At 35.7% G+C, this 18,798-nt stretch overlaps 1 protein-coding gene across 1 annotated transcript; it reads left to right on the top strand.

The window, feature by feature from the left end:
• The first annotated feature begins 6,265 nt into the window (after nucleotides 1-6,265).
• Nucleotides 6,266-8,323, top strand: LOC116174183 (insulin-like growth factor-binding protein complex acid labile subunit). Its single transcript, XM_031492056.1, has 2 exons — nucleotides 6,266-6,392; nucleotides 6,456-8,323. The coding sequence occupies exons 1-2, from the start codon at nucleotides 6,387-6,389 to the stop codon at nucleotides 8,238-8,240; spliced, it is 1,791 nt and encodes a 596-aa protein (XP_031347916.1). The 5' UTR covers nucleotides 6,266-6,386; the 3' UTR covers nucleotides 8,241-8,323.
• Nucleotides 8,324-18,798: the final 10,475 nt, after the last annotated feature.

The following is an 18,798-nucleotide window of genomic DNA, read 5'->3' as shown; positions in this document are numbered from 1 at the left end:
TTTCTTTAGTTTTATTTTAAACGTTAAACACTCAGAACTAAACCACCTTACACGATGGGTTATTATCAGCTACTTACTAATTCAAGGCGGAAAGGTGCACTTACCAACCTAGGGCGGTATGTGTACCATAGCAGCGTGCTTAGCAATTAAGTGACGGTTATAGTAACATGCGATAAGTAGGATATGTGTCAATAATCAAACTATTTTTAGCGCATTTCCACAAAAATAAAAAAAAATGCGCTATTGTGGCCACTTTGTCCGTCCGTCCGTCCGCTCGTTTTGCGACGCTACTAGTTCTTTATCTTAAGAGATATTGTTCTACTTTTTTCGCTATTTGGTTCGTTATGGTGTCGAGTCTTATGTACCAAGGAAGGATTTTTTTCTGTACCGCTTACAAAAAAGTTATTGTAAAAAAAACAAAAAACCGTTTTTTACATGTTCCATAATTTTACACTTTTGCCGTTTTTGCATTGCTATCTGTCGTGTGCCTGTTGGTCTGTCCGTCTATTCCTTTGTCTGTCTGTCCATCTATCTGTCTGTGTGAACGATAACTTTGTTTAGAAATGTTCGATCGCTTTTACATCTCCGTTAGTTATGAACTGAATTGCATGAAATTCAATATGGGCATAGCTTGAACCATATAATACGCAATGCCAAAAGTTGAATCGAATCGATTCAAAATTCACAGTGCCCTTTTCGCATCTCGACCATTTGTAAACCGAATTGCAAAGTGCCCTTTTCGCATCTCGACCATTTATAAACCGAATTGCAAACTTTTTTACTTATAAAAGTATTTGAATGAAATTTGTTACATAGGCACTTGGAATAAAGAAAAATCAAACGCCAATTTCAAAATTTGGTTTTGCGCATGCGCAGTGCCAACTTTTTTATTTATGGAAGAATTTAAACGAAATTTGATACATAGGCACTTTGGATAAAGGAAAATCAAACGCCAATTTCAAAATTTGGTTTTGCGCATGCGCAGTGCCAACTTTTTTATTTATGGAAGAATTTAAACGAAATTTGACTTCGAATAAAGGGATAAAGGAAAATCAAACGCCAATTTCAAAATTTGGTTTTGCGCATGCGCAGTGCCAACTTTTTTATTTATGGAAGAATTTAAACGAAATTTGATACATAGGCACTTGGGATAAAGGAAAATCAAACGCCAATTTCAAAATTTGGTTTTGCGCATGCGCAGTGCCAACTTTTTTATTTATGGAAGAATTTAAACGAAATTTGATACATAAGCACTTCGAATAAAGGAAAATCAAACGCCAATTTCAAAATTTGGTTTTGCGCATGCGCAGTGCCAACTTTTTTATTTATGGAAGAATTTAAATGAAATGTGATACATAGGCTCTTGGAATAAAGGAAAATCTAGCGCCAGTTTCAAAATTTAGGTTTGCGCATGCGCAGTTTCAACTTTCTTATTTAGAAAAGCATTGAAATGAAATTCTTCTCATAAACTGAAATTGAAGTAGCACGTCAACAATGGATTGCCCATGTGCAACGCTATCTTTCATATTTGTGGCCGGATTTTTACGATTTTAACAGAAGTTGCATCTTACAAATGGGAAATGAATGCAAGTGGAAATGCGCTTTATGTAAATCGTTTACGATTACTTTTTAACTTGTTAACTAATGTAGAAGTTTAATGTACAATTTATCAAGTTACAAAAATTAGTTCGGGAATTCGATAGGCAAATCGAAAACACGGTGTTTATAGATTCTTCACACACCGCAGTCGATAAGTGAATTTGAATTAATACTGTATGAAGAAGTAGCAGATTCTGGTGATGGCAACGAAGATGGGTGAAGGGTTCCCTGGAGATCCACATATAATCTTTTTATTTTTGCTAGTTAATGACTGATTGACATAACTTTCAGAAATGCTACTGCTCTTCCATCCACCGTGCTTTTTTAATCCAATAAACCGATACAACGAAATATCGAAGGATCCTCAGTATTACAATCACTTTTAGCGACTATTTATTTTAATCTTACATAATACATTTTATAGTTAACAAAAACGCATCAAATTCATGTCTTGGTCATTGAGATAAAGCTTGTTCCCAACGATCTAGGTGCATCAATAACGATTTTGACATGTTTTGATCAAAATCCATGAAGTTGCTGATACACTTGAATTGGAACTGAATCTCTCAAAATGTGAAATACACACTATAGGTAAAATATGCTACATTAGATAACAGAAAATTCGATTCTATTTCACTTGGATTGACGATTTAAAACTTCTCGGTACTGCTATTCTTCCAGATAAAATCCCAAAAATACTTTTAAATAAGAAAAACAAGTTAAAACTACTGGGAGAGAGACTGCAGCTACTGGATACGCATCCCGCATTTTTTTCTATTACTCTTGAAATCCCGAAACTAATGTACATTGTACACCACAAGATCTTCCTTTCATCCTCAATCCCTCAGGATATTTCTGGAGGAAATCACTAATGCTAAACTTGGACCAAATCAGTGGATACAGGCAAGGCTCCTTGTAACTATGGGAGGATTAGGAATTATGAGAACATCACAACTTTTAATACCAGCAGCTTATTGCTCATCCTAATTTGCTATCCTAGAAATGATAAAAATATTGAAAATCTGTTGACAATGAATTTACCATAAAAGTTGGAGATAAAAAGAATCAAAAAGTTTGAGACTCAACTGGCTCAAAAATCCTGTGATGTACTGATGTAGAAGAGTTCCTCATCCCTTATTGACTCTTCCCGTCTCATTGGCACTTTATCTAAGCATTCAGGTCATTGGCTCAATGCAATACCCTCTTATTGTCTGAGGAACGAGTTATCTAATACACAATTACAAATTTGCCTCTGTCTTAGGATGGGAGCAAAGTTGATGACGAACTAGGTCATCACGGTGTAAGATGCTACCCACAAGAAGGTCGTATCCCTCGTCATATCACACTCAACGTAACGGTTTAAGATTCGGACTCTAACCTCACAGGTGGTGAGTTCGAATCCCACAACTTGCCAGTTTTGAGTGGTACAGAACATCTCCATCTTTATACTCATTTTCATACACTGTAACTTTAAACCAAACTTTATGTTGAATTACTATCGAAGGGCAGCTTAACTCGTTTATGCTGTGCCTTTTCCCTTATCAACAATGTTATTATACTAATTATCCAATAGAAGTAATTTTTTGGTTTTGTTCTGTAGTATGAACTTTATAAACTTTTTTGTATTAATGGGAATAAAGAAACCTATTTATTTATTTATTTATTTATATAATTATTTATTTACTTATTTATGTATTTATTTATTTAATTATTTAGTTCGGGAAATCGAGAATCAAAATATACCATTTTTTGCAAAACGAGAAGTAGTTCAAATTTTTGGCATATCATGGAGGACTAGCTGGTGGTTCAGAATCCAAGTCTTCCCCCGTACCACCCTTAAAACCAAAGAAATTTGGTTGGTTTTTTAGCTTTTCGATCATATATCTTTTTATACATTTTTAGAAATTGTAGACCATCAAATTTCACATAATTTTGTACCTCCTTTTTGTAAATTTTTTATTTAAAAAGATACAAAGCTTGAAAGTTGACTTTATTTTGAAGATTCCGAAATTTCTATGTATATCACCGACAAAGGTAATGATAATCTGAAGCTTACTGCCACTTACGAAACCAACTTTATACTATCTAAAATGGCAACGTCGAAGTGCAAGTTTTCCGGCGAGTATTCGTAAGGGTTGTCGTGTTTGCTTCGGAGTTTCTTCGTAGCTGCCTTAATAACGCTACAGCAGGTATAACTACAAGAATTGGTAAATCTTTTTTTAATTTTGCATTTTGGCTTTCTCAATTGTTGGAATATACCTACTACTCCCTTTATATCAAGACAGTCACGAAGACACAGAAACTGCTAAGAAGGGACAAGGCGCGACGCGTGGGGCCCATAACAATGGAAATGTTAATAAATACCTTGTTAATTACATAAAGGGTTTTTCATTAAGAGCGCTCTAACTTTGAAATGAAATAAAACAACCTGTTTTAGTGATATTACCACAATTTTCATAATATTTTAAAGGATATTCGATGACATTATGTAAGGCCAAATGGCCCCCGCGACCCCGCTGTAGATGTATTCTGGTGGACCAATTTTGGACATCTTCGCATAAACTGGGCTCAATTTTACGAAGAACGCGAGTTATGCTGACCTTTAGGGCAGCAATTGAGTGTCATTTGTCTGCATAGACTAGGGAACTGAGCTTTATATGGATGAAAACCCAAGTCTCGACGCAAAAACCGCCAAAGTTGATGTCCCAGAAAGGGGTCTTTCTTGCGCACTACGCAGAATGGACTGTTTGGTGTTTTCTCGCACACTGTCCTGAACGGCAATAATATTCTCCAACGATCTTGCGTTTCTTTGACGTACAGGCGCTGCTTCGTCAATCACTTACCCCGTTGTCTCAAATTTTTATTAAAAAACGGATTGTGGACTCTGCAGGACGGCCATGAACGCCATAAATTGGACACAACGCACGGAAATCTAGGCGAACGCAGCACTGATTTTGATAATCAATTTTAACAATTTCTACGCGTTGTTGAAGCGTGTAGCTTTCCATGGTGAAATGACAGGACTAAATACGTACTCATGCCAATTTTGAAAGCTATCGCTTTACCAAGATGGCCGCTATGCGCTTTCAAAGTTCGAGCGTCCCTATTGCAAAATCCTTTATTAGATAAGCAATGTCTTCATATTATGGTCCTTCCATTAAAAGCAAATCTGATTTTAAATGCCGAAGGAGTCGAAATTACTACTTCATCGGTTACCTGTCATGAATTGTTCGCTAAAATTGTTACCCCTATTTTTTCAATTTAGAGTAAAAAGAAAAGGATTCATTGACAATTACAATTTTTTGAGTTTCGGTTTGACTGAAAACACCCTAAATTTAAAAAAAAATGTTTTGTCAGTGTGGAACAAAACTGGATCACCAAAATATGTTTTATTTCAATGGAGAAAAAAACGAGATTGAAGATACCAATGTGAATTAATGCAAGAATATAATGCATTAAATCCGGTTTTTGTAATTATACCTACTGTAGCGTTTATATAAAGGCAGTGACGAAGAAACGCCGAAGCAAAGACGAAAATCCCACACGAATTCCCGCCGGAAAAGTTACACTTCAACGTTGCCATTTTCGATAGTGTATGGTTGGTTGCCTAACTGGCAAGCTTCCGGTTATCATTACTTTAGTCGGTGGTCGTACATATTTTAACAAAATTGTATGTTATCTCTATAATGATAAGATTCATATGAGAAAATACCTCGATTATAAAGTTACGGTGCTATTAATTTCCGTATCTACTCTGCACCCCTATCAAAGGGGTTGATAGCACTTCAACCTCTTGGTCGTAGTAGATAGAATCACTGTGTGATTATGGCGCTTGGGATACAATTATCAAATAAGAAAAGTGGTCTTGTTTCATTTGAACCCCTTCCAAAAAGGGATGATTATTTCAACCCCCTATAGTAGTGATTGTTCAACTATCTAAGATTATATCGTTTTCGGACATAATTTACACATCATTATTTTATATGAACATGAATAGTAAATGTTTTTAGGGCGTTTTTAAAAAAAAGAAGCGCCCCAAGAGATAGCGCTTATATATTCACTTTGGCTGTTCGGTCAGTCTGTCGGTCGGTCGGCTGCAAAGGAAGGAATCATCGTAGAATGCTCGAGTCTACAATTTCTGATCACAATATTTTTTCTAAAGTAAACCATTAGAAAACTATGATTGAAAAACTAAGAAACCAACCACACTTCATGGGGTTTTGGGGGTGGTACGGGGGAAACACAAAGGAAACTTAGATTCTTAAACACCAGATGACTGTCTATGAAGTTAAAACCCTCTATTCCCTGAACTACAAGATCAAATGAATTTCTTGCATTTTTTTAAATTTTTATTATTTATCTATTAATACCTTTTCTGCAACATTCTGCCAATAAATCAAAAGTAGATACAGTTAGGTACCGATAAAGTTATAGTACGAGTGTGAATAACAGAAAGATAGAATGTAACGACCTAATAATAGAACGTAACAATTTAGGAAAATTTGTACTAATTACCACCGGAGATGGATTAACACAAAATGGTTAATCGATCTGGAATTTTCTTCTATCCTGGAAATTTGCATATCTTACACGACCCGAACCAATGCGGTGAATGAGACCATTAATTAAAATTTACGTTTAATTACGTAGTTCGGTGGGTAAAACCATCGCCCGTGCATTGTTTACTTTACAAGAGTTTAGTTACAATAAGTGCGAGCGTTTCACCTCGTTCTAGTTTAGTATTGCAACAGGTGCAGGCTGGTTTGGTTAGTTTAGTTTGTCTGAGAATGAAGGTAAGTCAATTTATGAACATAACAAAAAGAATTGTCACGCAAATGTTGTTTGTACTCTTTTAGGTACCGAAGATGAACAATCCATTGCTGATCATTTTACCTTTCCTGCTCAGTGTACAATTGGCCTCATCAACTTGTCGCCATGAAAACAATTTTGGCGTCTACTTCATTTACTGCGACCAAATAACTGCTTTAGAAGAAATAGAAACCCCTCTCTCTAATTTGACGATGATCCGGATTTTTATTAGCAACAGCAGCATCACCTTAACAAAATCGCAGAGTCTACTAGGAAAACGTCTCAAAGAATTAGACATAGCAAAGAGCGTGATTTCTGAAATTCAGCGCGATTTCGTAGATGATTTTCCAGAATTAAATCGGATCACAATTCGCGATTGTAAAATGGGAACCGTCGAAGCTCTTTCGAATTTGACACCATTGTACAGCCTCATCTTGGAACGTAACCAAATTTCATCGCTACCGCAAGACTTTGTGGCCGAATTGAGGAGGCTCAACATATTGGTTTTGGTACATTCAGCAGTCGATCTATCCGAGTACATGTTTCGTGATGTTCCTCTAACGCATTTGCACCTAAGCGGTAATGGTATTACGAGCATTAACCCTTACAGCTTTGCCACACTGAGAAACTTGGAGGAGCTGAAATTGGACAACAACAGTATAACAGTATTGCCCGCAAACGTATTTCAAGATCTTGAAAGACTAAGAGTACTAAATCTCAATGGAAATCATCTCCGAAGCGTCGACAGGGCTGCTTTCAGTGGTCTAAGAAACCTCAACGAGTTAATTTTGTCGAACAACTACTTGGTGCGTATTGAAAGTGATTGGTTTGTTGAGCTTCCCTCAATAACCACCCTAGATTTAAATTCTAACAGAATAAAAAGCCTACTTCTAAACGTTCCTACTCTCAAATCGCTGCAACTCTCTCATAATCAACTAACTATCTTAGAAGATGACGCTCTTCTGGACGTTCCTAATCTGAAACTTCTCGATCTCTCCAATAACGGTTTAACTCACGTTACAAAAGATGCGTTTAAGAACTCGCCCCAATTAGAAGAACTCACCTTGGAATCTAACAACGTTTCCCAACTAACTTCCGATATTTTCAAACATTTCTCAAACCTGACCTCACTCATCTTGAGCAGCAATAAGATAACCAACTTATCGGCAATTGGGCTTGACCACCTTCAACATTTACAATCGCTTAATTTGTCAAATAACAACCTCGGCGCGTTACCAACGCCAGCACCGCTTCATCAACTGCGCTCCCTTCAAGTGCTCGATCTACACAACACGCGTTTAACAACAATCCAACCGTCCATGTTTGCCGGCCTCGAAAACTTGAAAAGTTTAAACTTATCCGGCAATAAACTGCCGAAAATTACGCAAGGCACTTTCGCGGAGGCAAAGGGTTTAAATACATTAAACTTGGGAAATACTACCGTGAAAAAGTTCCATGTTAATGCACTTTCCGAGTTGCAGCAGCTTAAGGTGCTCAATTTGGAATATAATAAATTTACGGAGCTACCGGTCGGAATATTCGCGAATATGAGACTGAATTATTTATCGTTGAAGGGGAATAAAGTGAAACGGTTAGCTGGAGAGGTTTTTGCTAATCAAACCGAAATGGAGGAGCTCGATTTGAGCGATACGAACGTCGAGCAATTGGAGTTTGTGGAGGTAATGGGCAACTTAAGGTATTTGCTACTGAAGAATACGAGGTACGGAGACAGGAAGGTTATACGATTCAAGAATCACACATTTCTGAAGATTAATGAAGATTATTGGGATTCTTGGTGTCCTTATTTTATTCTCGAGTGTAGAGAAGTATAAACTTTATGACGTATGTAATATTTTAACATTTAAACAATGTACATTTTGTAGCCGGTTATAAGAAATAAAGCATTTCACTTTGATAGGTCGGAAGAGGTTACTATATTTATTTTGTAATTTTTTTAATGTCGGTTTTCCTTTGTGGATCTGATCTGATTCTGTACGATAGAAATCTACTCTTAGACTTTGCGTTTTCACTGTACCTATGGTGCCTTATGCCTGCTAGTTACCCAAAATGGAGAACAGGTCAAACTTTACTTTTCTCCTTTGGTACGTGAACAAAGAATTCAGTGCCGAATACTTTAAGACGGCTGATCGGAGGTTTCTTTTTGTAACAAGGTTCGTATGGCGAAATCATTGGTTCTAGAGACGGCTCTGTTCGGTTAATCACCCCCGCAACTGTTATCACAGCCTCAACCCAACACTTTGCTGATGTCATAGAATGCACAAGCCTCTGAATCCTAAATAAGAGGGCTAATTATAGATCGTCAATGGAAAATTGTATAACAGATGACAGCCGAACCTAAAGAATAAGCACACTTCAAGTAAACGAAATGCAAATGGCGGTACTTGCGATAAAGAAGAAAAAAACGCAATTATATCCTCCTACGGAGTTAAAAGCGAATCCGTTCACAGAATCCCCAATAAAATGAGATTAATAAAATATGGATCATGGCAATTAAAATTCCATGCGTTCCCAACTAACTCCTCAGTTGTTCCTTCAAGCAAAGTGCACTTTTTTACAGCTCACAGAAGAAAGAGGAAGATGAAGGTCGGCAACCAAAAATCACGACGCAGCGAAGTGTGTGGTTCGAATTCCAACAAAAGATGGAGCCATTTATTCAAAAGTTACGAGGATCTTTCAACAAGTAAATATTGCCTGCTTCGTAGTGGAGAAAATAAACCGTTACCCCATGTCAGTTCTAAGGTCTCGTCTTGGAATTGAGATCAATACTCCGCAAAACCTGAGCTAATTCTCACAATGTGCAATTAATAATAAATCGATACAACGGAATATCGAAGATCCTCAGTGTTGTAGTGATGTGAAATTTAATGGGATTAATTCGTAATTTGACTCATGTAGCCATCTGGAATTAATCTAAATTTCTATTAAGAAAGGGGGGTAATTTGGAGACATTCCCACCATCATAATTACTTTCACCATTACATTCCCACTTCCTTCCAAGAACTATACAGGCCGATTCAAATTCGAGGGGCACCAGGGGGATCCCGGGAACTGTAAGAGATAGGTAGGTAGTTTAAATTTGGCAAAGTTGTGTATTTTGATGCTTAACAAAATGCAGTTTTGAAACTGAAGTTATTTAAAAAGACATTTCGAAATAAATGACACATTATTATGGCCACTTCTTTCCCTCTATCTATAAGATGCAACTTTTAAATTTTAAGTTTGACGTTTCATCTCCAGTCAACAATCACCAACTTTCTTTTTTATTATGGAAGTAATTCTTACTTTTTGTCATTTGATAAAGAATGTAAACAACACTATCTTTTAATAAGAAATAGCGCTATTAATTCATAAAAACGCAAGAAACTACGTACGTACACTACCCAAGACAAAGTTTTCTAGTAAAAAAAGAAAATTTTTAACATTAAAAAAATTATGATTACATTTTTGAAATCAGAAAAAAATTCTTTATCAAATGACACAAAAAGTAACAAGTATAAATTGTGCACAACTCTGCAGATAAAGCGCATTTTTTTAAACCGAAATAGCTTTTGTTTTGACATCATCAATCGCCCTTTGTGAGTACCCTCTTCCAACAATCCGTTCTTGAGGTATAAGGGAATATACCCGATCACGATAAGAGGTCGAGGAGGAGGGTTATGGTTGGTAGAAATTAATTCCTTTCGTTGAGGCCTTTCATTAGAGTACCATGAAGGATAAAACTAGTTCCACTCCCAGGACTACAGGCCTCTAGAGGACCATTCCCCTAGAAGTAGTTCAAAACGGTGGAAGTGGGTCCGGACGGACGGACAAAGCGCAAACAATATTTTTTTTAATTCTTAAAAAATGCGCTAAAAATTACTTCAGTAAGAAAAAACAAAGTTGAGGATGGTTAACCGGAGACGAAACGTCGGATTTAAAATATAAAACTTGCACCTTGTGTTAGGACGTATAGTAAAATTATGTTTATATTGAAAATATTGTATTGCATAGATAAGCTATTTATTTTGTACATTTTATGCCAGTGCAGGTCAATGCCTCGAATAAAGCGGTTTCTTTATTAAATTAAATATAAATTATAAATCAAGTATCAAGTTACAAGAGGGAAAAAGTGGCCACAATAATGTGTTATTTATTTTGACAAAATTTTTTAAATACCTTCAGTAAAAAATAAAATCGATTTGTTTTCCGGATATCTTTTGAAGTAGTCAAAATTTTTTCAGTTTTAAAACTTTATTTTGTTAAGCATCAAAATACGCAACCAAATTTAAACTACCTACCTATCTCTTACAGTTCCCGAAATCCCCATGGTGGCCCTCAAATTTGAATCAGCCTGTATAAACGGAAACTGAACCAGAAACGTAACTCGTCTTAGAATGGTTTTCCTGAGACTAAGCATCACATTCCTATTACCCGGTCAAACATAGTGATTGTAGATTGCGCTCTGACAATTAATTACCTTTCGTTAATTAAGGGTGTCCGACTGTATAGTTGCGCTATTTATTTATTTAAGATCTAAGCGAAATTCCCATCTCTGCAACAGATGAAAAATTTACCTCTATGTTTATCAATATTTTATTTTAAAAAATATATAACCAATGAAACCATCCTCTTGTGCTGCAACTGGTTCAAGGAAAATCCAATTTATTTAATCTGTAGTACCTTGAGCATTTTGTTTATAATGAGGCATAATGTCAATGTTTCGGAAGTTATGAATAGTTACACATGCCACCAGAAAATATAAATATCAAGTTAATGTTTGCTTGCAATCTTGACCGATGAACTGATTTTACGTTGTTTTAAGAGACCGTAACACCCTTGCTGTAGGGGAATTAAAGAATAGCGAAGTTCAAGGTTCAAGGCAAAAACATTTACTTACATAGAATGATAACAAACAGAATCTGGTATAATAGTAATAAGGTGAAAGATAGCTTTCCAACTACTTTTCATACGTAATATTCAATTTTGTTAAAATAAAAAAAAATAAGACTCTTTCACTTAAAACCGATTTCTTACAACAATTCATATAAGGATGTTTTACCACCTTCAAACATGTCTTTCGCTTTAAGATTAGGATAGACAACTTGTTCCTCTTCAAACAAATAGTTAAGTAAACAAATAACATTACCACAATTTACATCTTACTATGTATTTGCATGCATGTCATACATTAGACCACGGATAGACGTAATACTCAATGAATGTGTGTCTGTAACTTTATTATTTCGGTAATGTTTTTTGGTGGCGATGTATATGATTCGTTTTGTTTAACAGTTTGCGAAATTCTGCTAATCGTTTAAATGTTTAAATTTAATTCTGCCGCAATATAACGGCAATTTTGTTCTGAAAAGAATATATTGTTTGCACTAAGCGCGAAAATGAACAATAATCACAACCACAACAACAATATCCGAAAACGAACGCAAAAAACGAACTGAACTGTCAACAAATAACGAAATAAAGTTTGGCAACGCTGTAAAAAAATTCCGCATCTGTCAACTTATTCCGCTAAAAAGTAACTAAATAATAAACGTGCATACAAATATAGAAATCGAGCTCCTGGGTATGGCCATAGCATGTATAAAACCAAATTTTGAACCTGGTGTTAGTTTTGCTTTTATTAACGAGCTCCTAGCGAGTTTATAATTTTGCGATGTCTGTCCGTCTGTCCGTCCGGTCCGTTAGTTATGAACTGAATTGCATGAAATTCAATATGGGCATAGCTTTAGCCAGATAATAGTCCTATAACTATTATTCCTGTTCTTGAACGTAACCGTACACCAAATTTTAACAAATATCGGTCACTTTTAAAAAGAGTTACAGCGTAAACGGACGGACGGACGCACAACACTACAAAACTATATAAAAGATCGGAGGATCCTTAATAATAAATCAATGCCAGCATCAGTGCATAGCACTAACCAACTTATTGCTTTAGAGTGCAATTTAGGAGACAAGCATAATGTGTAAGGCTCTCAAACGCAAACTTTTCTTGTAAATTTGTGTCACAATTAAATTACTAATACACCATACTTGTAAAACGGCGTGCCCACCGTCGCCCTTTAGGATCAAATAATCCAAAAGGCCAATTTAAATTACGGTAACGTACGATTAATTTCATCAGGAATTCAAGCCATTTAAGTATTAAGGGCCCTAAGAATGAAAGCCTTAATGCCATAAAGTTAAAGTGAAGGCAATAGGTATAAACATATTTTAAGTCTTAAATACGCTTATTAATTTTAGAACGATCCATCATCATTACAAGCAAATCCTTTAATTAACTAGATTGCTGCCCAACTTTATGAAACATTAAAAGTTAGACGAACAGCAATTTTTCATTTAGTCATTACAATAATAAAAAAAAACCGGAGAGCAGGAAACTTCGCGAGGCATTAATAAAATTGTAATCACGATAACAAATAAATTTATGCGGACTGGAAGTTTGCTAAAATTGAAACGTGGCTAGAAATTGATTTTGTAACGATGAAGAAACTAATTTGATTAGGTTGATGACCATGGACCCTCCAGGAGATGTTATGTTAATTCAATAAAGTTAATATGGGGCACGAGTAAGGTGAAAATTAAATTAGTATTAGAGTTTGGGAGGGCTCGGGCTTATATACGTATAATATATACCACCTCCGCCGCTTTCCCGGTTTCGAGATTCCCCAAAGACCATCTGCATTATCAAACTCGAGTTGCAGTCATGTTATTACATTTTCGGTGTACGTACATACATTTTCGAAACGTCTCATCAAATCTCATAAACATCTTAATTTTAGCGTTGTAGCGTTCGTTGTGGCTCGTAATGAAATTCGTTTCCTACATTTTATCTATACCAGACCGTCTTCCACTAGATATTACTTACTCAACGCCGCAGGTATTCACTTTTGTATAACACGAGCAAGAAGTGGTCCATTTTCCTGTCAGGGGTAGCGTGTTACGCAGACAATTTAACTCATTGGTTGGGCTTGTGCAATGTAATTTAGCGCTTTCCGATTCTTTCATGGTTTGCAGTTTATCTTATAGCGATTCGTCCAATGATGAATGCAATATAATATCTAAAACACGGTTTTTAGAAATATGTTATTGTATGAAAATTATAGATAACAATTGTTTGTATTTTGGTTGCTGTATGTGATTATAAAAAAACCAATAATATGACTCCAACACTCCACCGGAAATACCACCACAACAAAAAACCACTTGATTACCTATGTTTGGCGTTTTAATAATACCGTGGAAAGATAACGCCTTTAGTAAAGAGAAGGTATTATCTCTAAAAGATTAAATTTGATTGAACTTGCCCATCTGTAAAGGAAAATAATATCAGATTTGAGTTGAGACAGTACACCTCGCAATGACGTCATAATTTTCTTAGTGATAAACTGTGTTATGCCCCTTTTTGTTAAGATAATGGTTTTCATGGTTTCTAATTAATTACTAAGGCACACGCGCGGTGCCGAAACCTTATATCAGAAGATGAACCTCCAGTTTACTACTGCTCATAGGAAATATAAAGAGAAAGGGGTAGTATTAAAAAATTCAGCTACTTAATTCTACAAATTTAACCCAAACTATAGGTCCATATTCAAGGATATATAACTAGAGTTGAGAAATTGTGTAGGGTTATATATATTATATAGGCTGTTTCACGCAAACCGTTACCTAAACCACTCGCCAGAAAAGATTGCCGGTCACAGAACACTTGATCCCGGTCTACAATCTATGTTTTTCTAAAGATGTGAGCGATTTCCGGGATAGTATCGTGTCAATGTTGAACAAAAAGACTTTTCGTTTAATATTGGCACAATCCTATTCCGGAAGTCGCTCGCATCTTAAGAAAAACTTAGATTGTAAATCGACACAAGGTGTGCTATGATCGGCAATCTTTCCTGGCGAGAGTTATAAAAGTATTCAGATTCTCATTAATAATTTAAATCAGCAAATTTGCATACCAACATAGTTTTACATGATCTATCGAAAGAAAATATTATCATGGTCATTTCACTTCCGATTGTACCGGAAGTGGATAGCAACTTTCTTATTTTAAATAGAACGCCCTATATCGAAATGTACATTAAAATCTATGTTGTTTGATACCACATTTCCCTATAGCCAGCATCAAAGGTTTTCAAGTTATTCAAGCTTTTTCAAAATTTTTAACGTTTGACTGCTTTTCTGATTTAAATTTTGATCGCCTTTCTACAGGGTGTTTTAAAATTAATGGTCAAGTCTTAAAAAGTTGATTTTTTCAAAGAGGAAATGGCAATTTTGTGCTCATTTTGTACTGTGTCATAGATATTTTCTACCTTTTATTATTAGTTATGAAATTGTTATAAAGTGACTAATTTACGTACAGGCGGATTCAAATTCTAGGGCCACCATGGGGATCTCGGGAACTGTACCAGATCGGGAGGTAGTTTAAATTTGGTAAAGTTGCATATTTTGTTGCTTAACAACATTGAGTTTTGAAACTGAAAAGATCCCGATATCCAGAAAAATGAAATTTTGCGAAATCGTTTTTATTTTTTACCGAAGTTATTTAAAAAGATATTTCGAAATAAAAGACACATTATTAGGGTTACTTTTTTCCATCTACAAGATGCTACTTTTAAAATTTAAATTTGACGTTTCGTCTCCAGTCACCCACTTGGTTTTTTCTATGGAAGTCATTTTTACTTTTAGGTAGAGAATTTTTTTCTGGCTTCAAAAACTGTGAAATTTTTTTGCTATTACAATTAAATTTACTCACGGCTTGCTCTGTAATAAAATTGAAATATCCCTTACTTTGCGGAAGTTTGGCCTCTTGTTAGATCTGAAAATCAAAACTTGACAGGCTGGTTTGATTACAGACGAATAAATACGACTTCGCCTTTACATTTCTGAATACAAATATTGATTTGCTTCCTATAAATGCAAGAATCACTTCAATGAAATATAAATTTCCAACTAAATGAAAGAATAACCAAATTCCTTTGCATGGATCTAATTATAACGCAATACAAATCAGTTCTATGCAATTAGTTTCCACGGATCGGTTGCGTTAAGGATATTATGGTTACGTCAACTAAGCATCCACTGCAAATTCTTATAGAAATTAATAAAAAGCACTATGCGGGTCACTCTGTAATTGGGCGCAAGCCTGTTGAGGGACCAGAGCAAGAGAGGTATAATAAATAAATAAATAAAATAAAAATAAAAGTTAGTCGGTGGTCGCTAGCAAAGAGGCGATCTATGGAAGATGCGAGTGATATTCCTTCCCCCCTCTAGTGTACATGGCGATCGATGCTAAGCAGCGGTTAGTACAACAAGTTAAAAAGTAATCGTAAACGATTTACAAAAGCGCATTTCCACTTGCATTCATTTCCCCTTTGTAAGATGCAACTTCTGTTAAAATCGTAAAAATCCGGCCACAAATATGAAAGATAGCGTTGCACATGGGCAATCCATTTTTGACGTGCTACTTCAATTTCAGTTTATGAGAAGAATTTCATTTCAATGCTTTTCTAAATAAGAAAGTTGGAACTGCGCATGCGCAAACCTAATTTTAAAACTAATGTTAGATTTTCCTTTGTTCCAAGCGCCTAAGTATCAAATTTCACTTAAATGGTTCCATAGATAAAAAAGTTGGCACTGCGCATGCGCAAAGCCAAATTTTGAAACTGGCGTTTGATTTTCCTTTATTCCAAGTGCCTATGTATCAAATTTCATTCAAATACTTTTATAAGTAAAAAAAGTTTGCAATTCGGTTTATAAATGGTCGAGATGCGAAAAGGGCACTGTGAATTTTGAATCGATTCAATTCAACTTTTGGCATTGCGTATTATATGGCTAAATCTATGCCCATATTGAATTTCATGCAATTCAGTTCATAACTAACGGAGATGTAAAAGCGATCGAACATTTCTAAACAAAGTTATCGTTCACACGGACAGATAGATGGACAGACAGACAAAGGAACAGACGGACAGACCAACCGGCAGGCGACAGATAGCAATGCAAAATTATAAACGATCTCTAGGATCGTTAATAAACGGCAAAAGTGTAAAATTATGGAACATGTAAAAAACGGTTTTTTGTTTTTTTACAATAACTTTTTTTGTAAGCGGTACAGAAAAAATTCCTTCCTTGGTACAAGACTCGACACCATAACGAACCAAATAGCGAAAAAAGTAGAACAGTAGCTCTTAAGATAAAGAACTAGTAGCGTCGCAAAACGAGCGGACGGACGGACGGACAAAGTGGCCACAATAGCGCATTTTTTTTTATTTTTGTGGAAATGCGCTAAAAAAGGCGTTCGATAGGGAAGAGTTGGTCTATGGAAGATGCGAGAGGTGCCCCGGGTTTTCCCTAGTGAACAAAGGCGACCCTTGCCAGATGCACAATGACGTTTTTCTTTTCTAAGGCGTTCAAGTTTAGACTGTATGCGCTTCCAAAAGGGGTTTTATTAAAGGGAATCCACATGGAAGTGTTGGTTATTTTGTGTGTAACCGTATCATATTTTTCAGATTCGCCACCTTAAGAATGACGAAATTAAATAACATAACCCCAGGTTTGGACTATTAATTAAGATTGTGCAAAATTTAGAGCTTCTCCCGAAATTTTTGTTGTTGAAAATGCTTCATTAAAGTGCACTGTAGTCATTTTTATTAATTTCATGATTATACTTGGGGGCTTATTAGTGTCATGTACCCCAAAAAGTATTAAAGCAAATTAACGATATCGTTTTCTTTAGATACGGCCCTTTCTTGAAGAAGGCTCCCTCCAAGAAAAATTGGAAATTGGATCGTTTTGGGGTGATACGGTAGAACCCTTGAGACTCCTTTTGGTGCAATTACCCCTCGTTGTATGGAAATTTGCAGAATAATAGAGCTTTTATTTACCTCGAGTGCGTCAAATTCTCTAAGACGTAAATCGAGTTGTTGTTAGTACACAAAAGTAAAAAAGAACAAATTCCAAACCCTGTGCACTCTAATTTTTCCGTTTATCATTTGAGTTTGTTCTTGAACTTAAGGGTATCTGACTTTCAACGGAGGGTTTGTTTATGTCACTGTTCCTTCGGGTGTCCGAACCTGGGTTGAGGTAACACTTTTTATCTGTGGCAGAGATAGGAATTTTCTAACATCAGTTACGAGCATTCTGCCGACTACTCCGAATTAGATTTTCCTGCAGTTTTCCTTCGAACGTAAATATCGGAGTGGTATAGAACAACTTAAGACCTTCTGCAGGGGCAACTTTAAAAAGGCATTATTCGGGCCACTCTGTAATTGGACGAAAGCCTGTTGAGGGTCAAAACAAGAGAGAGAAAATAAATAAATAAATCGTTTCCATAGAAACCGTCATTTTTATATTGTGCTGAGCGTGACATTTTAAATAAGAATGACAGACCTCATTAGAATGCACAATCATCTGTTTCATTTTATCTACCCTTGCGGTTCAAGTAATCGCTTTATTTTCCCTCACGGTTGAAGAGCGATTTAGCGTACTCAATCAAACCTATTAAAACGTCATTTTACCGTATGCTATAAAATTAAGATTAATATTTCCTATCAATCCGAAGTATGTTCTTGCGAATGCCTTACAGAATTGTTTCGCCTCAACCCCTGTCACTAAAACCTGTTCTCTTACGGCGATATTTTAAAAATATAAGAATCATTTCAAACTTTGATATAGGTTATTGAGTTATTATTTACCCTTTTGAGGCCAGAAGAGGCTTATTAACCGACGAGCAGCCGAGGCATATTAATATAATTACATAACAATAACCACCCTCAATTTAATTACGATATAGAAACGTTAACGGAAAGAAGGAAAAGAAGTAAATTTGTAACATCCGTTAACCCCGAGAGAATTAGCGTGTGCGTTGAGCGGTCGAAAAAGTTAAGTCAACCGTGAATTACCGTAGGGTGGTTTTATATTGTGCCAAAAAATTAACGTGGAGTTGTCAGTGTAGTTATTTGGACCACCTGTAATTTACCGTAGAGGTTTTGATTTATTGCAGTGATACTCGAATAATCGAGAGCGTGTGTATTTAGTTGGAGTGTAAATAGAATAATGCAATTGCGGCAGTAATTTCAACAATTACGTGAAGGTAATGAGTAAAATACGTTCGAATTAAAAGGGTAACGCAAGGTTTAAAACTATTACTATACAGTGTGTCCAGGATAAGAATTAACATCACGCGGAAATCGGAAACCATAAGAGATACACAGTTGGTTAAATTAGAAAACGGTTACGTATTTTAGGGATTGGTAAAATCATGTTTTAAAAACTGTGAAATTTCCATAAGCTCCGAAGATATTCGAAAAAAAGGCATATTCGTTTTTATTTTTTTGTGACTGTCCATAAGCTCTTGAAATAAGAAAAAAA

The sequence above is a fragment of the Photinus pyralis genome, unplaced genomic scaffold (assembly GCF_008802855.1).
Source record: "Photinus pyralis isolate 1611_PpyrPB1 unplaced genomic scaffold, Ppyr1.3 Ppyr1.4_LG6, whole genome shotgun sequence".
Lineage (NCBI taxonomy): Eukaryota > Metazoa > Arthropoda > Insecta > Coleoptera > Lampyridae > Photinus > Photinus pyralis.
Note: the sequence above shows the minus strand (reverse complement) of the source record. Positions and strands in the feature narration are given on the sequence as shown.